General features: G+C 41.9%; 3 protein-coding genes across 3 annotated transcripts; 1 reads left to right on the top strand and 2 right to left on the bottom strand.

The window, feature by feature from the left end:
• Positions 1-281: 281 nt before the first annotated feature.
• adamts15a (ADAM metallopeptidase with thrombospondin type 1 motif, 15a) lies at positions 282-10,365 on the bottom strand. The gene is made up of 8 exons (XM_020598861.1): positions 9,538-10,365; positions 5,375-5,507; positions 5,073-5,240; positions 3,019-3,302; positions 2,732-2,909; positions 2,457-2,629; positions 1,451-1,626; positions 282-1,325 (listed from the first exon to the last, which is right to left on the bottom strand). Exons 1-8 carry the CDS (start codon positions 10,363-10,365, stop codon positions 533-535), a joined length of 2,733 nt encoding a protein of 910 aa, XP_020454517.1. The 3' UTR covers positions 282-532.
• Positions 10,366-12,461: 2,096 nt separating this feature from the next.
• stk36 (serine/threonine kinase 36 (fused homolog, Drosophila)) lies at positions 12,462-18,865 on the top strand. Its single transcript, XM_020599104.1, has 20 exons — positions 12,462-12,852; positions 12,938-13,078; positions 13,196-13,273; positions 13,361-13,491; positions 13,575-13,824; positions 13,991-14,084; positions 14,196-14,362; positions 14,471-14,628; positions 14,714-14,819; positions 14,978-15,109; positions 15,195-15,371; positions 15,461-15,552; positions 15,690-15,753; positions 15,887-16,012; positions 16,109-16,183; positions 16,294-16,411; positions 16,505-16,631; positions 16,743-16,923; positions 17,137-18,069; positions 18,469-18,865. The coding sequence occupies exons 1-20, from the start codon at positions 12,769-12,771 to the stop codon at positions 18,562-18,564; spliced, it is 3,330 nt and encodes a 1,109-aa protein (XP_020454760.1). The 5' UTR covers positions 12,462-12,768; the 3' UTR covers positions 18,565-18,865.
• Positions 18,866-19,504: 639 nt separating this feature from the next.
• atf5a (activating transcription factor 5a) lies at positions 19,505-24,865 on the bottom strand. The gene is made up of 4 exons (XM_020598671.1): positions 24,115-24,865; positions 22,951-23,199; positions 21,479-22,661; positions 19,505-21,397 (listed from the first exon to the last, which is right to left on the bottom strand). The coding sequence occupies exons 2-4, from the start codon at positions 23,090-23,092 to the stop codon at positions 21,211-21,213; spliced, it is 1,512 nt and encodes a 503-aa protein (XP_020454327.1). The 5' UTR covers positions 23,093-23,199; positions 24,115-24,865; the 3' UTR covers positions 19,505-21,210.
• Between the last annotated feature and the right edge of the window lie 474 nt (positions 24,866-25,339).

The following is a 25,339-nucleotide window of genomic DNA, read 5'->3' as shown; positions in this document are numbered from 1 at the left end:
CTGACGAGCAGTCACCAGCCACATCGACCTGATCAGTGTTTGATTGTTGTGTCTTGTTGCTTTTCTTCTTTTCTCTCTCCTCTATCCACTCACCCCAACCGGTCGAGGCAGAAGGCCGCCCACCAAGAGCCGGGGTCTGTCGGAGTTTTCTTCCGTAAAAGGGGGTTTTTCCTCCCCACTGTCGCCAAGTGCTTGCTCAAGGGGGATTTGTTGGGTTTTCCCTATGTAATAATATTGATAACAGTAAGGTCTAGAACTTACTTTGTAAAGTGTCCTGAGATGACTTTTGTTGTGATTTGGTGCTATACAAATAAAATTTGATTTGATTTGATTTTGATTTGAAAAATCTGTCTTCCAGCATTCATCCTGCAGCTTTCACTGTGCTTCCAATATTCTCATTGTTCTTCCAAGAAAGTCTCACATGAGGGGGGCAGGGGGATCTGCACCTGACAGATCTACTTATAGTTGCAGGTGGTTTTGTTTCTGTCCATTTAAAACATGATAAATAGTTGTAGTTTATAGGTTTTAGTCACTAGCAAGGCATTAGGCTACAGAAGTCCAGCTCCTGTGGTTTACGTAAGCCAGTGCACTGGTCCCGTGGAAGCAGATCCCCAGTTTGGGTTTTGCAGTGCAGTGGCCGTCTTTTGAAGCCCTTCCCACAGGTTCTGGAGCACGGTGACCACAGCCCAATATACCACTCAGGACATGGGTCTCCACAAACCCTGGTGGCTGGGGGTCTTTGTGAAGAATTGCAGTCCAACCCTGGTTTCCCATCCGGTGTCAGACACTGCACCATCCTCCTTTGGATCCCGCTGCCACAGGTGACTGAGCACTTTCCCCAGACTGTGGATATCCATTTCCCCAGAGCAGGATCCTCCTTGCTGTAAGAGATCTTCAGGGTGTCTCCATCTTTGTCCTTGACGCTGTCCTCAGCCAGGACACTGTTGTGGGAATTTAAATGCCCCTCCTTCTTCTGAGTCTTACTCTCCTTGATCTGACGGGCAAGGTAGAAGGAATATCGGATTCGAGGGGGCGTCATCTTGCCTGCACACAGCACCTCCACAGTCAGGGCTTCTCCCAAGGGCTTCACAGCCTGCAGAGTCTCTGAGAGACCAGTTGTACCGCTATAGCGCAGCAGGCTGCCCTTTACGATGATGTCCCTCTCCCCAGCAGACACAATATAATTCCCGTTGAGCAGGTAATGGCCCTCGCTGTTCTTCACCACCAAATAGTTGTCATCACTTATCATTCCCTTGTAGCCTCGCTGACGGATGTCTATGTTGGCTGCACCCACTGGTAACGTGACCACAAAGTTGTAGCCGTGCCTGCATGGCAAAATATATTACAGTCAATGAGAATTTATAATAGTGAAACTGATCATGCCAATATATTGATGTAAAATGGAGAAAAGAGAAAAACCCTATCCTGTGAAGTTGTGCTTTTTACTCACACAGGCTTGGTGAAGAGTCCCGACACCTTCTTGCAGCCCTTGTTATCACCTCCGCAAATTCCACACTTATCAAATTTCTTGGTTGAGCCAATTTTTCCATCACATCCAGCCTTAATGCACTTTCCTTGTACACATACTCCTGTGGAGTCTGGGGAGCATGGAGTCCCATCCACAACCTGGAGCGTACAGAAATGTTTTAAGATTAGTTTTTCAAATGCAGCAAGAAAAGCAAAAATCTTAAGTCACATGAAGCAAACAACAGATCATCGAACACACACTGCAGTCCACATGTTTTAAAAAGCAAGTCCGTGCTCTCTAATGCACAGTCCCTGTGAGTTTACCTTTGCTTTATCCTTATTCCAAGTTGTTAAAATACTGTACATTAGGAATTCATTAGATTGCACATAAACATTAACTGCAGCCATTCCCCATTGTGTAGCTGTTTATATCTCATAATGTGCTCTTTGACAGTTTGGTCCTTGTAATTCTTTGTAGTTCTGACATACATTTTTTTTTCATCTTGAGATGCATCAGACATTAAAGCTGACACCAAATGAACCAACCTCCAGCTTGAGGTTTAAATTAAATTGTATACAAAGAGTGCTTACAGAGAAAATACTGTAAACAAATTTTTGGTTCCAAGTCACAGCTTTGTGGTTACAACATCCAGCTGCTCTGTGATTTGGAGCTACGTGTCCCCTGAGTGCTCTTATCTGCTCCTCCTTATGATAAAGTGAAGTGTGAATTCTGTCTCACTGCTACTAAAACTCACCCGACACCTCACAATCTGAAACACATAAACTGCCCACCTCCTCTCCTTCATTCTGTCCTCTACTCTCAGACTAAAGACACTTGGTTGACTTTTTTTACATGATCCCACATAAACTTACTGTTACTTGGCCTCACATCTCAAATTTACTGTAACCTAAGTTTATTCAGACTTTTCTTTATTGCCTAATCAAATAATCTTTGTATTTACAAATACACTTGAGGTGTAGATGTTCACCTTGGGTGCCAGCACATAGAAGTAACCTGTGCCATTAGCCCTGCAGATGAGTTTACACCTATCATCGGGAGACACTCCAGAGTATTTGGGGACCCACACCGCAGAGGGGTCGATACGGTTACTGTTGAAATTGCGGCCACTGGTCTCACACTGCTCTTCACGGTAAGTCCTACCTACACAGAGGGAGGGAGGGGGGTACAGAAGGTGAGAGGTGGAAATGCTCTATGGGGAAAAAGTGTTGTTGGACATATTTGTGTGTTTTGAACAGCTGGTACCTGTGTTAGGGCAGTGGTTCAAGTTGCAGGAGCGGTATTTGACTCGAACACCTTGGCAGTATTTACCCCCATGTGAGGGAACTGGGTTATTACACTCCCTTTTAGACAGTTGGACGCCACCTCCACAAGTACGTGAGCAGGAACCAAATGTGCTCCATTTACCCCAGCGGCCATCCACCTGGAAATACACCAATATAAGAACATAATAAAACAACACATGCCTTCCTTATCCTATTCCAGTTGAGGTATATGTTGATATCAAGAACGAGTCTGCATGTGAGTCTTACCTTCACATTTTGGATCTGTTTGTCAGAGCAGACACCTCGGTCACACACCCGTCCATTCCCACAGTGGGTGCCGTCTGCCCAAGGGAAGTGCCGAGTCATACAGACTGTATGGCCGTTGGACGTCCCTGTACACCACAGACGGCCACATGGTTGTTGCATAAAGAGACAGGGCTTGGAGCCTTCACCGAACGAAAGCTCACACTGACGGTCCAGGTTGTATGGAGCTCCCGGCAGCATATCAGGGAGGGCCAGCGGTCTTTGAGGCTGGTCAAGCAAGCAATCCCCTAGAAGAGGGAGTCTCGGTAAGTAACATGCTGAACTAATATTCCCTGTCATCTTCAGTTTTGTTGCTCTTTTTTTAGTAGCTGTGAGCACCTGCACCCATAAATTCCAACATTTCACCAAAATATTTTCACAAAATCATGAAAAACACAGCATTCTATACTTAGGCATTGATATTTCCAGTACTCTTTTCATTATATATGTGTGTGTATTGTGGCTGGGTGGGCTTGTGAATTGGGGACTGTAAGCAGCCATTGCCCCTGAGAGGTGCAGCCTGATGCAGTGTATGGTTACATACTACACACAGACACATACACACAAAAACAACCACCCCCACCCATTTCCCATCCTCAACCTCCCTCTGAAAACCCACAAGCTCATCCTTTCATGTTTGTTCCCACCCTTGTAGCATGACTGCAGTGATGAAGTTATACTGCAATACTCTTAAACTTTTATATTCCAGTTTGAAATCTTAGCTTAAAACTCTTAAATAAGAAGACATGTAGCCAGCTAGGAGTGCAAAGGCCAAAAGCATGGGCTTCATTTACAGTAAACAGCACATGGAAACCTTTCCAGGAACACGAGTTTGACAAGGAGTTGCTTGAAAACATGAAAGAAACTGACATCACTGGATAAGACGGTTTCCAGGAGGATTTTTTTTTTATCTATCTGAAACACAGCTTCTCACTCTTATGGGAAATTTACACAGAAAAAAGGAGTCATTTGCACTGGGAAAATAAACTTGGTTCGCTTATTTTGAGCTGCTTATTACGCCATTTGTGTGGCTGTGAATTCATAACAGACGATAAGTGAATGAGCTCTAATTGGTGGAAAATTTGTTTCCTCACATTTCGCCACAAATTCGACAGAAAAAAACACACTAATTAACAGCACTATATAAACAAGTCACTCCATATTGAAAGAGCTAAACCTCACCTCAGTTGTGGATGAATGAACGGGTTACAAATAATTCTGGGCACAGCACTGCATGAAAATGCCTCAGACATGTGGCAGCATGTGGTTTTTTTCTCTCTCCACTGCTCTTTGAAGTCTAGATTTATGACAGAGGAACCAAGTTACAACACCATGTGATAGAAATCACACCCTGTCAAGTCCAAAATGTTCTTCTGTATTGTGCATCGGACCAGTTTGTGTTCATTTGCTCTTAGACCATCTCTGAAATGAAATAGGAAAGAAGCAAGCTTTCCTATTTGGAGTACAACTGCATGGGAAACATTGGGCAGCTATAGCTCCCTGTCCAAACCAATGTGGTGACTCTCCCCAAAACAAGAACTCTAATTTTGGACAGATGTGGGGGCAGCTTTAAAATAAAAGTTTAGCACTGCTTCAAAGCCAAGTCCTGTGGTCTGGCTTGTTTGGCAAGCAAGCTTTTTGGCTTTTGCTAAGCTTTTCTATGAGCATGGTACCATAGAAAGTAAGGAAGATGTGACATTTGAAGTGTAGAGTGACGCTGACATTTAATCAAGCTCTCACTGGTCACATTGGAAATCAGGAAGGTGATAACCCAGAAATATGGGTTACCAGAAAATGTCAAAAGATGATCCTGCTTCTCTTTGGAAATAGGATGGAAGTCTTATGGTTGCTGACAAAACAAGCCACAGCCGTAATCACACAAGGATAATGTGAATAACACAATGAGGATGTGCTTTCCAAATATGATCAACACCTAGCTCCCTGCTTGTTAACCAGTAAGGCTCCAAGATCATTTAATAGTAGTCTAAACAGAGGTGTCAGGGGCTGTGGAAACTCACCATGGCCACTGTCCAGAAACTCAGTGATGATGGCAGCACTGCAGGGAGACCAGGGACTGGTGCGGTTGATCTGAATAAGCGTGGGGGACATCATGTGGTTGTCCTGCAGTTTCCCAAACACATCTTCACAGGCCTTCACGTTGTCGTGTGGCATGTTGAAGACGTGTCCTGCAGAGAGGGCCCAGATGTGTTTCATGAATAGCTGGGTACATTTATCTATGAGCATGCATTTACTGTCACACTATGGGAAACATTATAGTACTAATGTGCACTGAGCAACAGGTAGTATTGGGAGGGCTTACCCAGCTCATGAGCGGTAGTGAAGGCTGAGGGTAGGCCGTCGTCTTCAATCACAGAGCAGCTCCTTCTGGGATCACACATTGTGCCAACATCTGCCATGCCAAGAGTGTCACAGGTGGAGGCTCCACACAGGTCCTGAAATTTTACATTAGGTCATCTGAGCTGGTCAGAGCCAAAGATCTTTGAGGTGGTCAGACAAGAGATTTGTTGCTTTATTTAAACAAGTTCATTTGGAGTTTAAACTTAAGGTGACCACTCCAGAAAAGTTCATAATACTCCCTCACTGAACACGTTAACTGTGTGGACAACTACAGCAAGTACAATTGACACTTTGGGCAATCATTTCAAAACTGGAATTTGTTTTTTCTCCCAAAAACATTTGACTAACCTGGGATTTTGTTTGATAGCTGTCTTATGGTGTGACTGTTCCTGCTTCTCGAAGGTTACTTTTTAGTGATGTGACCTTGTTCCCAGACTTACTGTAAGTATTTAACTTGGTGTGTAAAATTTAATTAACAGAAATAAAAAATGGTGACCAATACTGCAAAGACATAAGGCCCAAGTTGTAATAAACTCATCATGCTTTATTGCTACTAAAGCATGGTTTCCAGTCTGAAGTATTTCTGCATAACCTTCATCATTCAGGACAAAAAAAATGCAAAAATCTGAGTTAAATTTCCTTTTTTTAAAATGTGTTTTAGCACTCAAAATCCATCTGCCTCATTGACATCGTGTGGATATGGTCTGATCAAATTTGATTAACAAATACATAGAAATCTCTAATGTGAACTAACCAAAACAGTTGTAACTGAGGCTGAAAGATGTGTGTTTGTGTAGGAGCCCATCACTAGCAGTAACTGAGAAAATACATTTGCAGTGCCTTTAAGTTGCCATTATAATAAAATTTGGTTTCTAGAGCTTGGGGAAAGAATTGATAGTGCTAAGCACAGCTTTCCACCACCTGGTTGTTTAAGCATTTTAGTGGGCAGCAGTGTTTAGAGCACACCTTCTTCTATGAGGTAACGTATGTCCCCAATCATAACATTTCCATGCCAGAGCAGAGTTTCCAGATGACCTATTTCTCCACCGCAGGTTTTTAAAACCCAGTCTCAGTGAGCATCCATTTGGAGCTGAACCTCGTAATCAAAGGACAACTGCGTCAGTAACTGCAAAAAGAACCACCCATCTGCTTTGTCCGTAAACAGCACTGTCTCTAAATAACCAAAAAAGCATAGAAAACCAGTGGCGGTTCGCTACTACAGATAAAGCAGAGTGTTTGTTTAATGTCACAGAGCCCCTGCAATCCTCTGCTGCAGTGAATGTGCACATAAAATACAGTGTCAGCTGAAGATCTCGAGTGCTATGACAGATCATTCCTAGAATAAACCACAACTGCTGGCCGGTGCAAATCTATTCCAGATGTGCTCACTTGTGCAGACAGCATCTGAACGTTTGGGACATTTATGAGAAGAAAAAAAGTCAAACGGAGGAGAAGAAATATCAGTGTCAATGAGTTTGCTCTTTTCTATGACCTACTTCCCACATCTGTCATCTATCTTTGCATAGTGTGTGTGTGTTTGCAATTTCAAAACTGTATACATGTTATTACAGCAAAAAACATTTTTCCATTTTTTGTGGACAGATTTCCATGCTCTTAACTACCATCTAGTCTATTACAGTTTGTGTTTTGGGTGCAACATTCAGAAGTGTCAGTTTCCATTAGTACTTTTTTTTACTAAAAACTACATAATGAGTGGAAAATAGGTCTGATACAGTAGTATCACAGACAGGGTTTATGACATCCAGATGTATTTGGCAATACTTTTTTTCTAAACCCATTATCTGTCATATAAGTAAGGCACTGGTGTGAGTTTAAGCACCACCACTCCAGTCTCCCAGGGAAATCTGTCATACTTACAATTAAATTCCATTTTCGGGAGGCTAGCTGATCATATTCATTCAGCTTGCTGTGTAATTTAATGAAGTAAGTAATGCAGCATTCTTTACACAACAATCATGCTGGCAGTAGACTTTAAAGACAACCGCAGTTGCCTTCGGACAACACCGAGTTGGTCTTAATAAGCCTTACAAATTACACTGGGGGCTGGGAAACAGCAGACAGCTGCCTTACATGCCTGCTGAAAGCTATGGTGGATGAAACATGCCACTTTCTTTGACCTTTGCTGATTTGCTTTATCAGTGAGTGTATACAGACACCTTGTTGAATATCGCAAGCAAAAATGCAAACTAATCGAGTACCTTGGTTGTGTAAGTACCTTGGGTCTGGGAGGGGAGGCATATGTCTGCATGCAAGGTGAAGGCCGGAATGGCAAAAAGTTTGTTCAAAGTATGTGTGAGTCACTTTTTATTAAACAAAGCTTGGCACTTTTACACATACTTTATACCGGAGCACCTTGTCCTTTGGATCCTGGATGCTTTGCACATGATGAGCTGAAGCTCTTATCTCATAAATTCAGTATTGTATTAATTCATAGATAAAGCTGAAATGTCATTACAGGCTATAGGTTCCTATTGTTGTACCAGAAGCTCGGTTTGATTGCTGGTGATAAACGAAGCACTACAAAACACTACTCAGATGTTAATATTTTTGTTTGTCGTACACACAAAATTGTGCTAAGTGCACGTACACCCATGTGTGACCATTCTGTTTTTCAGGCATATTTTATACAAAAATATTCCATCAACAGGAGTCTGTTTTTCCCATGTGTTTGGGTCACTGACAAGACATGTTCTTCATTTGCCCAGTAGCAAACGCAACTGCTTCTGAAATAGAGTATTTGTTGCAGTTTGTCAAACCTCTGTCAGTCTCATGTTAACTCAGTGTATTTTTGCTTTATATAGCAAAATACAGCATCATGACTCACTGTCTGTAGCCAGGTTCAGCACAGCTGAATGGGATCACCTAAAGAGGCCACAGAGTGTATAGAAGCTCTGCACATGTGGCCCATCTTGGAGGTGCCATGGCCTGAACAGGAAGAACACACTGTGCATATGGAGCCTTACAGCAAAAAAGAATGAATGAGAGAGGAAGTGCATGACAGCGTGAAGAAAGCGTTGTAAAGATACAACTGTGCAGGCTGACTTCAGCTGTGCAGCACTGCCCCTCTGGAACAGCTTGTTTCAGAGGTGGGATGTGCAGGTGGGGCATTAAACATGGTTTCCCCTCTTGGGCCTGTTTAATGAGGAGCAGACAAGGTGGTGGCTAGGGCTAGAAAACCTACAGCTGGAGGAAGAATGAAAATGGCTGAGAGAAACAAGACACTTCCGACTAGTGAATCCCTGCAGACACTGTAAAATTATAGGTAAGGTTACAAGTGTTTGTGTGAGGTCATAGTCATGTGAGGTGTAATGTTAGTGGCATTGACCAAAGGTAATTCGCTGTTTGTTTAATTCCTCTGAGGAACATTTTGAGAGTGTACCTGCATCTGCATCTTTTGACTGTAGAATAAACAATATCTGAACATTCTTTTTTTTTTTACTATTAAATACTATCTGTATCTGCTTAATTTGCCGACTTTATACCAAGACGTCATTGTCAAAACTGACCTGATTCCACAAGGCAGACAATTCATCATAGAGTAATGAATTACACAGGGCCAATGGATGTGAGAGATGAATTCATCTCTGACCACGTGTCATTTGCCAAACATCTGGGAGTGCAGAGAGAACACTGAGGTGGATGCCAAGTCCATAAAACGACCCTCTCTGGAGCCATGAAAAGCAATCAAGGCCGTTGCTCTGTTCAGCTCAAATAATTTCTTACAGTCTCTGATGCTATTGGTGGGCTGGATATTCGCTGCCTGCCTGCTCCCTGAGTTCACCAGAGGTGGAGACTGTGTTTTGAGAGCAAACCAATTAAGTGTTACACCAGGGGTGGGGAGGGGATGTCTGTCGTGTAAACTCATTAACCAGTTCCTGTGTTATCAAATATTTAAATATGCCTTACAGACAAAGCATGTTATGAAGATTTGATCATAACCATCACCATAGTCCCATTGTTTGTTTGTTTGTTTGTTTGTAACATAGTAAAATCAATATAGGTTATGCAGAAAAGGTTGCCATTTCTATGTGTAATTGTGCATACTAAAACAGCACCTGCTGTCACCTCACACCCTGTAATGTCAATTTAAATAAAGCATTTTACCTGTCTAGTGAAAAGGATCGCAGTGTCCCAGTAATCTGAATGCTTATCGCTGTTTTTGTTCATCTTTTTTTGCCATGTGCAAAAGTTCCGCAGAGTCATGGCTGCGTTGCTGGACACCTTGAGTCCTAAGTCCTCCTCGGATATAATCATGATCTTCACAACTACGATGCTGATGGCGTTAAGAATGCTGGGGTGTTTGTAGAGCCGCGCTGCCACTGACATCAATGTCAAGAGGTAGTGTTTTAGGTCATCTCCATGGAACTGCGCCATGGACACGTCCGCCACTAAGAGCGTCTCCACGTACCTGGGAACTGATGCGAACCTTTTGCTTCTCCCCATCCTCTTCAGCATCGTTTCGGTAACATTGCTGTAATCTTTTAGCGGCTTGTATTTCTCCAGCGATTGCGCAACACGGAGACTTACATCGCTGTCCACTGCACACCTAGAGGTTGTATTGGACCTCAGGTTTTTGCTGGTTCTGCGCTGTATGATGTGCGCACTTTCTGTGCTTTTAGTGTCATTCTGCACCGGGCTGATAAAATATTCCCATTCTCTGAAGCCAAATGCACCTCGCAAACCCTTACAAAGGCTTAAAGCAGCATAAGAATAGCGGTCCCCATTCACGTATCCGGAGTAAAAACACCGGCTCAGGTCAGTGGTGTCACCGGTGTTGGAGAGCCAGAACGCGTCTTGGTTGGAAATGGAATGAGCAATGAAGTTAGAGTCTAGGAGACATTTTCCATTAAGGTTATCCACGTCGGTGCCAAAATCCCTCCTGTCATGTTTGTGGTTATCCAATCTAACTGGAAAACAGATTTCACTCTCCATGCAACGAACAGGTTTTGAGAGTGAGATCACAAAATAGATGAGAAAAGTTGTTTTGATAATCATGACGATGTTTGCATTCAGTAAAGAATGCAGTGACCAACAGAGGAAACAAAACGATAATGAATGTGCAAGCTCAGTGGAAGCGGTGACACCCACAGATCAGGATGAAGAGCATAATCCAGCCCTAAGGTTTCTAAAACAATGCAGACCAAGCTCCTCCTGGTCATCACCCATTCCCATCCTCCACCTGTGTGTGCTGAGTCGACTGCTTTTTCTGTGGACTTTATGCATTTTCGTCATGTGTACAAATATGGAAACTCAATCTCTCCTGTGGAGGGGCAGTCTTTGAAGGCGCAGCAGACGCTCATTGGATGCACGTCTCAACTGAAGACTTTTCTGCGGCCACTTGAATCTTAGCAAACAGCAGGTCTATCATCACACTGATGAATCAGTAAATCTCTCATTTACAGAGCTTTGTGCGCTGAGACTCTGCGAGGCCAATCGCATCTGCCCTACATAAAGTCATTACGAAGTTTTGGCCACGTTGGGAGGATAAAACTAATAAAAGTTTATTTTAATCTCTAATCAGAACTGCAGAAAAAGCCCTCCATCCTCAGTTTTAAAATATAACTGTCTTAATAACAAAACTGCATTGGATCTAGTAGGGTAAACATGACAAAAGTCACTATGATATAGCAGCTGGAGTCGCTAAGGCTGCTCTGACTCAGTTCTCTTGTCCTGGTCAGATGTTTCTCTGTGTATATTGAGTGCGACATCTAGTGGACAACAAAGGAACTATGGTTTTAAAGGATGTAGGTTATACTACCATGGTATATGGGCCACTATCAATACATCTATCTATCTATCTATCTATCTATCTATCTATCTATCTATGTCTGGCCTGAAATTTAAACAAACGTTTATACGTTCTGTGATTACTTTTAATTGGTATGTTAAAATCTATATGTTTAAATCATCAAATAAATGTATGAATGAATTCACTTCACTTCTGGATGTTTGACCTTCACCATCCAGTGTTAAGGCAGTTTATAAATTATGTAGAATGGGGAAATTTCTCTTTGCTCAGCGCTCACTTGAAATTTTAAGGTGTGTACCTGTCAGCATGTACACAACCAGTTTAGAAGCCAGTCCAATCCAACAGGCCAATTAAACATGTGTGAAACTTGAAGTATGTATTGCACATACACGGAGAATGGTCTTTCAGTAATGTAGAAAGCATCTTGTATACAGTAGCTAAACTTGTGAAATTATTATTATTAAAATCAAAGTATTTTTGTATATTTCCAAACGTATAATTTTACTGATGACACGTTTGTACTGTCACTTAAGTTTGATTGCAGGACAGAGTAAATTTACACTTACTGACGCTTTTACTTAAGGGTCTGAATAATATTTCCTCCACCACTGGAGCAGAGACAAATGGCCAGGCTACCTATGTGGGGTGTGTAAGCAAAATAAAATAAAAAGAGGGTTTGGAGAACTAAAATTAAAGTGAGGATGCTTTCAAAAATAATGTCATAAATAATAATAATAAATAAATATTAATGTTAATTAAATAACTTCTTTCAAAGTGGAATAAACGGAAAATAGCAAGAAATCAGATTTGGTTTAACCACCTTTTGGCTTTAATACACAAAGTCGTGCATGCAATTTTTCAAAGCCATCACAGTGTTTTCTGTCTCTCAGTCCCAGACCGAGTGCCTGACTAGTTGCAGGACTGTTGTAGCTAAATACTTTATGACTCTGCCCTATGTTTGTGCTCGCTGTCGTGAAACAGAGGCAGTTTGTTGTTTTATTTTATTTATGTACTTATCATTAGTAAATCATCCAGGGTGTGGCGCTTACGACCCTTCCTCCAGCTAGCCGCCCACTTTGTTTTCTGTTCTCAACCTGTTGCCAGGAACGCCACAGTGGTTGCTAGGTTAAGGACCCCTGCTTACGGGCTGTCCGCGGAAAAGCCAGATGTTTCTTTAGCATCACAATTATAAAAATTATTGAAATAACCGTTAGTTATTAAAATTTGTCACTAAACAAATACACATTTAAATACTGATTATTTCTATCTGGCAAGTGATACTTTACTTCGTCTTTTGCTACTTTTGTCAAACGGCAGTTGACTTGCTGTCTAGTGGTTAACACAAGTTATTTATTGTTACTTAAGAAGTGTGACAATAAACTGTGCCGCGCTAGGTTGACGTTAGCATAGACATTAACCATAATTTGCGAATTATAAAGGAAAAGGTTTTGAGTGCAGTTATACGCGTATTCTATTTATGCACTTGAGGAACAAAGCAACCGCTAGTCCACTGTCATAGCAAATAACTTACCGATGAAGTTCAGTCCAGTCTTTGTCAGCTGTCAAGTTAACCTCCTGCCGTAGACATGAATGCATATCACGTTTTGGATCTGGTGGGAGAGGGCTCGTTTGGTCGCGTTTATAAGGGTAGGAAAAGATTTACTGGTCAGGTAAGTAGCTTTTGTAATAGTTTGATAGCTGTTTTGTTTAGTCACACCGTTCGACCGCCTGTCCGTCTGTATTCATTAACGTTAGGTGGTGGCTCTGAAGTTCATGCCAAAGGTGGGTCGCTCTGAAAAGGAGCTACGAAGTCTCAAAAGAGAGATTGACATCATGAGGGGTCTTCAACACCCAAACATTGTCCAACTGTTTGACAGCTTTGAGACTGAAACTGAGGTATGTTTATGATAATCTGATAGTCTGTGCATGTTTGTGATATTAAATTCTATTGCCTCCCACATCTATCTTTACATATTAGTATAAAATGACATGACCAAAATATGCTTGTAATAGGTTGTGGTTGTAACTGAGTATGCAGAGGGTCAGTTGTTCCAGATTCTTGAGGATGATGGAAAGTTACCTGAAAACCAGGTATTTAACTTACTGTCAGTATACAGCTAGCTGAACATTAGACTGCGTTTTCACTTGGCCAACTTTTGCTCATTCTTCTTTTCCAAGGTCCGTGAGATTGCCTGTCAGCTCGTCTCAGCGCTGTATTATTTACACTCCCATCGCATTCTTCATCGTGACATGAAACCACAAAATATACTGTTGGGAAAAAGTGGGATGGTAAAGCTGTGTGACTTTGGGTGCGTGATATTTTTAGAAGACAAAATAGCTACAATAGTCATTTCCACAAAAAGGAATATTAACGTATGTAATCTCACTGTAGGTTTGCCAGGGCCATGAGCGTCTCCACACTGGTGCTGACTTCTATCAAGGGAACACCACTGTACATGTCTCCTGAGCTGGTGGAGGAGAAGCCCTACGACCACACGGCTGATCTGTGGTCTTTAGGCTGCATTCTCTATGAGCTGCACACGGGGGCGCCTCCGTTCTACACTAACTCTATCTTCCACCTGGTGCAACTCATTGTGAGAGACCAAGTAAAATGGCCAGACACAATGAGCAACACCTGCATGGTACAGTACAGCCAGCCAGCCATTGTCTACTCATGCTGTATCATTTTTGGATCAAAATCAACACCTACACTGTATGCTTCCATTCAGACGCAGGTGGCCCAGTGCTGTGCATTAGTGCAGGACCATAGGAAGCATTTTTAGTTCTTATCTAATGTTTCCCTTACAGAGTTTCCTGAAAGGGTTGTTGACCAAAGACCCACAAAAGCGGTTGTCATGGCCAGACCTCCTGCACCATCCCTTTGTTGCTGATGGTGTTCTAGGTGATGCTTAAAACTCAAGTTAACACAATGTTCACAACACTGGTTTGTTTTTTAGATTATCCTGATGTCTAAATAAAACAATTAAAATTTAATATGTATGTGTTGGCACAGTGCTGTCAGACGCGAGTGTTTTCAGCCCTCTGACGGAGACACCCAGCCCAGACATGCTGGCGCTAAAGCTTCAGCAAGTGGCAGCGAAAACAGTACCAACGTCTGGAGAGAGCAGGATACTGCGAAAAGCCAGGGAACAGAGGGACAACTGTAGCAGAGGGAAACCGGTAAGGAGTGACAGTGGAAAAAGCGGGTCACCATCAGGTTTTTGTTTCTTCAGTTAGTCCCAAGCAAATTTAGGGAGGAGCTTTAAGCTGTTCTGTGTACACTGACAGAAAAAGAACAACGGAGTGGGAACTGAAGAGGCCAACTCTGCGATTGTAGCAGCATCTCCTAGAGCCACGCCACCCTCCAGTGATGTCTCTGTTACTTCAGGTCACTCAATCATGGCAGTCAACCCAAAACATCAAATCTACGTGACATCAAAACACAGGTGTTTATGGAAATTCAGAAAAATGCTCTTTCAGTGTTCTACTAAAACAGACTGAGGCCTGTATTCATGAATATTTTCTCTGCAGGGGTCAGATCAGCAGAGACTATGAAAAGGAATTCCCTTCTGTAGAAGTCGGGCCACGGCTAGTGTGGCGGTGCAGTGAGGACAGTCCAACTACACCGCACATGCAGGTCAGTGTCAGCTGCTTTGTCAAGTACATTACACTGTCCATTTAGAAAATGTATTGTTCCATAATATGGAGTATACTCTATCTTATCTTCCTGTAGCAAATCTGCCATTTTGATAAAGAAAGTAGTTGATGTCCTATAGTAGTAATCATTTGTTTCAGGATGCTGACAGTGAGGAGTACTGGGAGAAACTGGCCCAAGACTCAGATCCAAGCAAGCAGCAGACAGAACTATTAAACTACAGTGTCATTATACCTCAACTTAAATCCAAAATGCTGGCTTTTAAAGCTCAGGTAATTAGGTATACATTTCAACTGTACAAGAATTTATTGTAATTCAAACTAACTTTGCATTTAGTTTCATGTTTTGTTTGGACAGCTAACAGGTAGCGTTGTCATAGAGGCGTGGCAGATTCAGCAGCCTCTGAAGATCTTAACCAACCTGATTCTGACCTCGGACCTTCAGAAGTCTTATTATATTGGCTGTGAGCTTGGACTTCCCCATATTCTTTTTGACCTGGTCCACGATATTATAGAAAACTCAACTTTCATCAAGGTGATTGATGAGGAATGAAACCATACTGAACACTGTGTTATTTTATCAACAACATTTGTGATCTTTTTGTGCTTTTTTTCTCTGCTCAGCTACCCTGGAGTGTGCCATCCCTTGGAAACATTGTTGCGGTGCTTCTGATCTATTGGAAGAAGCACTGTGACTGGGTGGAAGAAGAACATAGGTTTCTGTTATTTCTGTTTTATGTCACTGATGCTGATTTTATTCATTAGTGGACTATTGTGTATATACAGTTGACTGACCATCATGAATCACAGTCATTCAGATAAATACAGCCCATCGCCTGTTCTCTTACTGTAGACTGGAAGAGTTTGTCTGGCCCTTCAGCGTAATTCTCAGTCGACCAGATCTCGTTCCTTTAGCAGTAAGTACCCACTGAAATTAGTTAATAGTAACTGCAGGCTGTTGACCGTGTTCACTGTGCTCCACATGTCAAGCATTTTGTTACTCTGGAAGAGTTTGGTTATACAGTGTGTTGAATTTGTTGTCTTCTTTAGCCTTTTGCTGCGTCTGTCCTGTCTCTCTTCACACAACATGATGTTGATGTTGAACTTGATGTGGACAATCTAACCTCCTTGCTGAAAAGCCTACTCTCGGACTCCTATGAGGTCCAGAATCAGCGAGTAAGTAACTTGTATAATCTGCACTAATTTGACACTTCTTTCTGCAAGTTTAGGCTAATCTTGTCTGATGTGTTACCCTCTCTTCTGCCTTATAAGTCCCATCTTTCCCTTCCTTCTGGCTGGGGACACTGTGATGGCATCCTGTCTTTACTCCTACACACACTGTCTGAGGTGAGGCAGTGCCTGCAATGTGAAACAAATTGACTGAATGGATACCAAAGCAAACCTTCCTGTGCTTTTGCTGTTTTATTTTTTATTTTTTATTTTTATTTTTTAAACAGCAGGAAAATAGTCCTGGATTTTCATGTTTAGATCCAGTTCTGTTTCTGGATCTGTGGAAGAAAATTGGTGCATCACTGGCAAATGCAATGACAGACACACATTTCTGTTCAGCAAATGGTAAATGTATATGCATCTTATGAAAGCCACCATATTTAAAATCACTTTAATATGTTGAAACTTTACATATGTTTTATTTTCTTTTTATACCAGGGCTGTATTCCTTTCTGTCTATTGCACTGCTTGCCTTCACCAAGGATCCATATTCATGTGTTCCTCTCTTTTCTGAGAGTGAATCAAAATGTGTATACACTCTTGGCCAGCTGCTGGGCTCTGACTGGTTGGTATACAGATGTGTTAATTAACTTACTTTTTCATTTGTACCATGAATTGTAGAGCAGCACAGCAGCTACTCCTGAAGCTAACAATAACCCCTTTGTATACCTTGCAGTCTTCATTTGTTTGCTGAAGGCAGTCCTGGGAGACTTGAGGTGGATCTGAGTCATGACAGCCTGTCCGTGTTGAGCTGCCACTTGCTGTGCTTTCCATTTGCCCTGGATCTGCCTTCACACACCATGTCCTCAATTCTCCAGCTATATGACAGCTGTGGTATTGTCGCAAGCCTCATGCAGGTTAGGGCCTTGCCATGCTGCAGTAAAGACCTCGCTGTCAAACATAATTCTCTGATGCAACACAGGATAACTCTTGCAGTAGACTCACATCAAGCACATGCTACTGTACATCCTAATGTCTCTGTACTTTTGTGAAAGCATCATGTTGTTTGTTGTCAGCTGTTTGATCTGTGACAGGCTGTCTGGATGGTTTTCTTTTTCATGCTTTGGCAGGTAATTCAAGCTCTTCCTCCTCCGCTCCTAGAGCTGCCTCTCTCCCTACTGAACCGTTTGCTCCTGTGTGACCCCAAGCACTCTGTTTCCCACCTCAGAAAACATTCCTGTGTTTTTTTCATGCCACCCAGCGACAGCCAGCTCACAGCCTCCAAACACCAGGCTCTGCTAAGCAGAACTGCTAGCTCTCTGCTCTTTGACTTGCTGCAACTGGATGTACTGTGGGACTCTGCAGTGGAGCTTCTAACTCTGTTGTCCCAAGTAGCCCGTTGTTCCACTAGGCCTGCCTGCCTTCAGCTTCACCTGGAAGCCTCAGTACTGCACCAGACGCTGTCTCACCCTCATGACCAGATAAGGGCTGCCACATGCCGGCTTTTGGGAAATTTGGATCCATTCAAACCTCCAGCACTACAACCTGACATTTTCAAAAGCATGAAAGGCTGTCTTCATGATTCCTGCCTTCCTGTCCGGCGAGTAGCTTGCAGGGCAGTTGGGAACTGGTTGGGGTATATTGCAGCAGGAGCAGGGTTTAAGATGGGTAGGTCCAGTGGAAAGGGCAGTGACACAACTGGGTGGGCCAAAGTGAAGCAAGAAAATAAACACAAGTGGTCACACAGTGAGGCATCAGGAACTGTGACTACTGTAGTAGAACAGGGAGTGGACGATAAAGAGGGACACCAGTGGATAGAGGAAGCCAGAAGCACGGCGGCCATGCTGGGGCCTCTAATCACCGACCCTGATGCCCACACACGTCGTCACTGTTGTGCAGCCTTGGGAAACCTGGTAAATGTTGATGGTGCTGTATCTTTGTTGTTGGAGGAGGGTGTGTCCAGCTTACTTCTGAGAGCTGCTTGCACGGATTCCCATAATGCAGTGAGACAAGCTGCCATAGCAACCCTGAGCCTGTTCAGCCAGCAGGACACAATACGTCAGGTAAGGAAATGACAAGTTACCAGAGCGGAGATAGTGACGTCACAGTGAGGTGGTTTCTCTTCTCAGAATTTGGTTAGAGGCACCTTTTCAAATTTTTTAACTTAAAAAAGTACAAAGAATTAGCTACAAGAGTGTATTTAGTTTTTTTCCATGAAGAAAACAGTCCACACCATTTCTTTGTAGTACCTTCAAAGCTTACCTTGTAGTTCTCAGTAATATTGCCTTCATTCCTTCTTTCGCAAAATGTTTTGCTGGTTATAGATCCTGATATATTCTCCCATGGATTAGTCAAATATTTAACATAGTTCTGTACTTAAGATATTGTACATTGGCATTTTAAACACATACTGTACATATAGTTTTTCACGATACTTACTTTCTTTTTGTATTTATGTAAAGGTCCTGATATCCCTCCACGCCAGAAAGAAACTCCTTCAGGCTTCTCAAAATGCACCTCCACAGTGCGACTATGGTCGGCTCATTGGACAGCTGTGAGTGAGTTTAAAGGGAATGGCAGCACATTATAAAACCATGCCTATGTTAAATAATTATAGTTTCTTACTTTACTACTTTCTCCTGTCTTAAGTGGTGTGGTATTCATTCTCTGTTTACTATGGCTTCATTAACTCACCCACTATGTTTATGTAGAATCCAAGTGGTGCAAATAAAAACACTGCTGAGATTGTGGCTGTGCAATCTGAAATAAAACTGTTTCCTTTTATTGTAAAGTTTCATTTCATGACACCAGTTCCAATTTCAGTGGAGAAAAAAAATCAATATAACAGAAATAAAAACCAAAGAGAAACGCTGGTCATTTTATTTTATAAAACAATTTCTTTGTTTCACTTATTTAGCTTACCTGACTGAATAGTAGCAACAGATAGAGGTCGGTTAATTCTTCTGCAGTAATAAAGTTTTGTTTTGTTTTGTTTTTTTTTAACCAAATTTCAGGGCAGTGAAGGTTTTCCGATTTTAACTTTTGTAAAAATTTGATTGGAACATTTCACCCTTATCGGAGTCGAGGGTGTAAGGACAGAGGTTGACAATTTAAAGACACGTTTGTGATTTGGGGCTGAAGAGATGGACAAAAATTACTTGAACTGCTCTTAAAAAAGAGCCTATGTTTTAAGTATTGAATTAAAGTCTATTCGAAATGATTCATTTCCCAACATGGCATCGATTAAATAAGAATATCGTAATAGTAACATTCCTCTCGGTAAGTGTGTGATGAGCGTCCAGGGCCGCCGGCTCGGACGACGGAGGCGCATTGTGTCGGGGTCCGTCAGGCCCTGGACAACTGAACTTGTGCCAAAAGAGACAAAAAAACATTTATGACATCGAAGAGGTAAGACGATTGTAACTGACCGGCGCCGACACAAAAACTCTGACAACACTTCTGTGATGAGACACTTTATTTTTAAAGGAGAAAGGCTGACGACACAAAAAATATGTTGATGTGATTAAATTAATCTGACATTACAAAGCAATATAACGTACTTTGAAATTATACCTTCATACGTATTTTTGGTTTTAATAATCGGAGGTGATTGTACATCATCAAAGATGAACTTCTAGCCAAAATGCTGAACCAACAATTTGTCTTTTGTCAGCGTTTATACTCAAGATTGTCTTAAAATAAATAGCCTATGCATAGAAAAAAGCCATCTTCAGTAGGCATGTTAAACAGTAGCCTGACATTAGTGGTTATTTGCTTGGAATAGCGACAAATGAACAGACAATTCAGACAGTATCCTCTTACACCAACGCTAACACTGCAAAAGCCCTGACAAATAATCTAATGAGATTTTTCTTTTTTTTTATTTTCTACAAACAAAAGGCTAACACACTCCACTCCCTGAATATACAAAAGTTGTTACAAATTAGTGCAGATCAGCCAGAGGCCTATAAAACTTATTGCCTTAACAAGCAGTTTGGAAAAAGATCCCGGATTTATTTCTGAAATCCTATTCTAGAGAGAGAGAAAGAGCACATTTTATGGAAAAACATGCAGAGGAAAGCTACTAAAACTTCACTAGTTACAGAATTTATACATAAGGAAAACCTTTTTTACATTAGGAAAATTTGAATGTCAGTGAATTTTTAGCAGGTAAAATGAAAGATATCTGCCATGACATTTGTAGGACTAGGATAAATTGCATATCCTGAGCTGCAAAACAGATTGTATTATTTGCAATATGCAAGAGAAGCAATTTTGCAAACTGCCACAAATACAATAACCAAACAGTTTCCACCTTCAAAACAGTATAAATATGAAATGAACTCTCTCTTGGTCACTGAATCTATCAGTTGTAAAATATTTGCACTCACTTCTAAACAAAAGTACGTGTTTGTCACATTAAAGTGATGAAAATAAAACATGTAAACAGACAAAGATGCTTGACTGCAAGCAAAAAAAAAAAAAAAAAAAAGAAAAACCAACCAACTTGCTCAAAACATACAAGTCCCATTAACTTATCAATATTTGGGCCTGCACAAAAAAGGCAACAATATTAAATTATATTATTGCTAAGGTTCCTCTTCTTAATGTCAGCCGTTCTTTTCGCAGTTGTAAAAATCAATACACAATTCTAATATTTTAAACATAAAAATCAAAATATCATTTGCTGTTCAAGGATGGCTAGAAATTATTCTAGAAAAGTATTTGCTTTGCAAGATGGGTTTAAAATGAAATGATGAGACATATTTCACTATCTGTTGTTGAAAAGGTGATACAGTAACTGCAAATAAAAACAAAGCAAAACATTAAGTTCTATTGCTGACATCAATTCCAATGTAAGGCTATTAAAAATATTAAACCTGCATAATGAATAACATTACTTCTTCAGATATAACCTTATTTCAATTAGATTCTTGCAGTGCGAGATCTATTAGAAATGATTGTCGTGTTAAGCATTGCAATGCCACAGTGCAGGTTCAGTCGATTAGAGTGCGAAAGCAACGGAAGCATTGGATAGAGTGTTGATTTAATATGTATAAAATAATTCACATTAGCAAAGCATGCATTTATCCCACCCACTGTAAAAGAAACAACATTCAATTCTGGACAATCTTAAAGACACAAGAAACTCCACACATTTTCCCTGTTACACCCTCTTTACATGTACTTGCAGGAGCTTGGTGTTACGCTGTCGTGTCCTGCTTGAGCCTTTGGCTACGGGCCTTGTAAACTTCAATCAGCAGATCTTTGACATACTGGATTTCACGTTCTACAGACTCTGCCTTGTCCCGGAGCTCCCGGTTCCTCCCTTCAAGGCGATGCAGCTGTTCCTCCAAAGAATCTAGCTCTGCCCTTTTTCGCTGGCGATACCTGCATTAAACAAAAGAAAGACTCAGAGAATATTTTCACTTGCGAAATTTGACATTTTATGAAGCAGAAACTAAAACCTACCTGTGAGCGGCAGTTTTATTCTGATCTCTCTTTTTCTGTTTGCGCTCCCCGCCTTCAACTGGAATGATGTCCACTTCGTATTTCAGAGCACAGTGGTCGTCCTTCAGCCTGCATGCTTGTCTTTGCCCTGATGACTCCAAGTTCAGACTCTCCCTAGCCACTAAAAGACACTCTGGGCCCTGATCCTCAAGGAAATTACAGTGTAAATCATGTTGCCCTATCTGCAGACTCTCTGCTTTGACCTGTTCATTGATGTTGCCTAAGAAACTATGATAGGCCTCAGACTGTGGTGTAGCTGGAAGATAACCTTCACTGCTCTCGGTTTTCCAAGAAACTGTGGCTTTTGTCACCTCCACACTTTTGATGCTGTTCAGCACCTCGTTGTTACCAGTGCCTCCGCTGACCTCCCTCATGCTGTACATCAACAAATCCTCTTTTTTATGTGGAACATCAAGTGATCCACCAAAGCCAAATCCTCCGCCAACAACCTTCACACCACCTATCACATCTTGAGTGAAACAGCAATTTTTCTCTTCTTTGGGCAGAACGGCACATCTTCTGACCTCCACTGCACTACCCAGACAGTAGCTTTTACCTACCAGCTGCTCGTCCTCTACACAGCCATAATTACCAGTAAGGGTCACTGCTGAGTTACCTGAGTTGCTTGCTTTGGAAGTCAACAAACTGTTATCATAGCCTTCACTGAACCTCACACCATCAGGAACTCTTTTCCTACCACACCCACTGGGGCGACTGCAGCTGTACGGGGTGTGTCTTGGAATTTTGGATCGCCCAAGGGGCCCACCACAGATACTTAGCAGGTCCAGTTCACTGGTTGCCAGGGTAACAAGAAATGGGTTGGATTCTGATTGGTTGGATGTAGAGTATGATGCATAAGGCAGCTGACTGTACGGCTGCGGACCCACTGGCAGTGGACCCCTGTCACATCTTCCCAGCCTCGGCCCTTTCTCTGGCAGTGGTTCAGACAGGAAGTAGTCCTCTAGTTGGGCAAGTTCCTCTTGCAGCAGAGAGGTCATGACCTCCAAGTCAGAGGGCACCTGGATATCATTCTGAAGGGGTGAAGGGGGAAGGGAGGCATTGGTGGAGGAGGGAGGGGAAGGAGGGTTTGGGAGGTACGAGGAGAAATCCACTTCTTCCGTCATCCAGTCAGTGAGACCATCACCTATTGTGAAGGGTAAAAAAACAATTGCGATTATTCCAAGATGTCTGATGGAGGAAAATATTAAAGCTAAAAAATAGTGTTCATGCAAATTCCAAAATATTAGTCACGTAACTGCAGCATAATCTAATCGACAATAGTAAACATAAGGCAAAAAAAAAGTTGCAGCTTATCAATATATATTAGACGTAGCTAGTTTATCACTTACTGTTCAAGAAGGACGAATGTGCTGCAGTGCTGAACCCACCTGAAATGGGGAAAACTATAAAAAAGCGTACTCACGGCAACTCACCAATTAAGTGCTGACTCTCCTCTGACACCTCCCCCCTGCACCCCTGTGATTGGCTGTGGTTAGCCTGTGGGTGAGAGAGAGCGAGGAGGTCTGCTGGGCAGACATGAAGAGTCTTCCAAACAGGAGCTGATGTTGCCATCATTTTGTCTGCTGGTGCTTTGATTCAGTTCAAGTCCAAGCATATGGTGAGAGCAAGCAGGGTCTGACAGATGGGCCACAGAGAGCAGGGCTGGGTGAGCATAATGAAACCTAGAGGGGTAAACAGAAACGGGGATCAGAAATGTGTGTAACTTAAGTCAGTGGATGGAATCAGGAATATCACTCTCACCACCCTCAGCAAGTTTCCCAGTATGACTGTTCTGATGGCCAGGCTACAATGAAGAAATCACCTGCAAGTCCTCATACAATGATAACGGGCATTTAAGCAATGTGCCTTTATAGCAAGTATCAGTAATTTAAAAAAAACTGCAAAGAAGATACAACTCAGTCAGAACTGGCTATCAGTGATCCAGAAGTGAGAGCTATGTCCTATGGGGTTAGAACTGCTCCAAAGTAAAATGCACTTTATGTCCTCAAAACACGTGGGACCTGACGCTGTCAGGGGCCCAACTGTCTGACAGGAGGCACTAGATTAACTCTCTCTAAGGGAGATCATTAAATTGTATTAATGCAGATCAGCTGCTTTCAGTTGCATGCTCCTTTTAGATTGATCACTTAATCTGTTTAGGTGAATAGGCTAATTATAGAAATGAAAATCTGGCAAGACAAAAGACTTAAAGTGACCTAAAGGTCATAGCCTATATTCAGATAACAGGACATAGTAGGCTGGAAGCTAGAGCTACATTTATTATTATTATTATTGCATTAAATATAAGTTAACATGATACCATAATAACACAGCTATCAGATATTAACCCTGACACGCACTGTTATCAAAGCAACCAAGGACTAAACCCTGGAAAGGACGTCAATAAACGTGCATTAGTTAAACAGTCTATTTGCTGAAATTAGAATATGCCTATATGAACCAGTATAAAGAGGAGAAACAGCCAACCACCGCACACCCGGAATTCACTTATGATATTCAAGCAGATACAACAAAGCAACACAATAACAGTAACAGACTTGACACAGCTGCATGGATAGCGAGAGAGTTTAACTTACTCCATTCTTGCAGAAAAATGTGTAGAGCACTTGGGGGTGCGTTGCTAATGCAAAGCACGGCTTCTTTTCAGGTTCAACAACTTCACAAATTTAAAGAGCCATATTTTAGCTCGGAATATCCGGAACAGCGCAAAAAGATGAGTTGCTGCTTTGCTTGTGGTCGACCTGTAAACTGAGGAGGAGTGTAATTGCGAGAAAGCATCAGTCCATTCACACCTAGCAACCAACTGCGTCACCGGGACAAACCGTGCCGCTCAGTGTAGATCCTTCCGCCCCACCCTCCGCGTCTCACCGACGGACGTCCCACAAATTAAAGTAGTGAGATAGCCTGGTTGTTATGTCAAGTAAAACTAACGCGTAAGGCTAATTGCTTATTTTTTACACTACACAAAGTGGTGATTTCTTTCATATTCAGAAATGTTGCTAGTGTAAGTAAAAAAGAAACATAAAAAGAAAGATGAAAAATGTAAAGTTCTTTGGCTATGAAAAGAAACTACAAATGCGTAAAGTTACAGTAACTTTCCGCGGAAGGGGATAACAGCTTTTTAAACGTCCTGTCCTGGTTTTTCTTATTGCCCCTTGTTGCCATACAGATGGGGCAGTGCTTTTAGTTTCAGAGCTCGCTGTTTAATATGAACGTCCATAACCTGCTGGCAGGCTTAATTTACTACATGAACACGCCACTCAAACGCACGCTACTTCAGTTCAGAGACTGTACGACACCATGAGGCAGGCTATTGTTTGGGAGGGAACTATTTGATTCACAACGCACTTTGTTGTTCACTTAGGGGTCTGTTGCATCTCTGTTGCATCAGTGGTCCACGCTCAGAGCGATTGGCTGCGCGTGCTCAATTTGTCCGTCTGTCATTGGTTGGAAACGGCTACATGTGAAATTTGATTGGTCGAGGGTAGGCAAGGCAAAGCATCCCTGTGTGGTTATCTGTTTTTTCTGCAGTGCAGCATGTGCACATGTTTCAGGTAAACAAACCGGGTGTGGAGACCAGCTCCGTTGTTTTTAAAGCTGAGAGTAGCTCTTATATTTTTAGTTACAGTTTTGCCAAGTTCATATAGTTCATATATCAATTCTTATATTGTCAAAAGAGAATAGCCAATGGTTTCTCTCAAAGTTTTTTGGGAGAAAGTCTTACTGACTATAGGCTATACGTTATTTAGTCTATTACTAGAGTTAAAAGATAATCTATAATGGGAATGCATGTTGTCATCA

Source organism: Monopterus albus, unplaced genomic scaffold (assembly GCF_001952655.1).
Source record: "Monopterus albus unplaced genomic scaffold, M_albus_1.0 scaffold39.1, whole genome shotgun sequence".
In the NCBI taxonomy this organism is placed as follows: domain Eukaryota; kingdom Metazoa; phylum Chordata; class Actinopteri; order Synbranchiformes; family Synbranchidae; genus Monopterus; species Monopterus albus.
The sequence above is the reverse complement of the archived record's forward strand: the minus strand, read 5'-3'. Positions and strand labels throughout refer to the sequence as shown.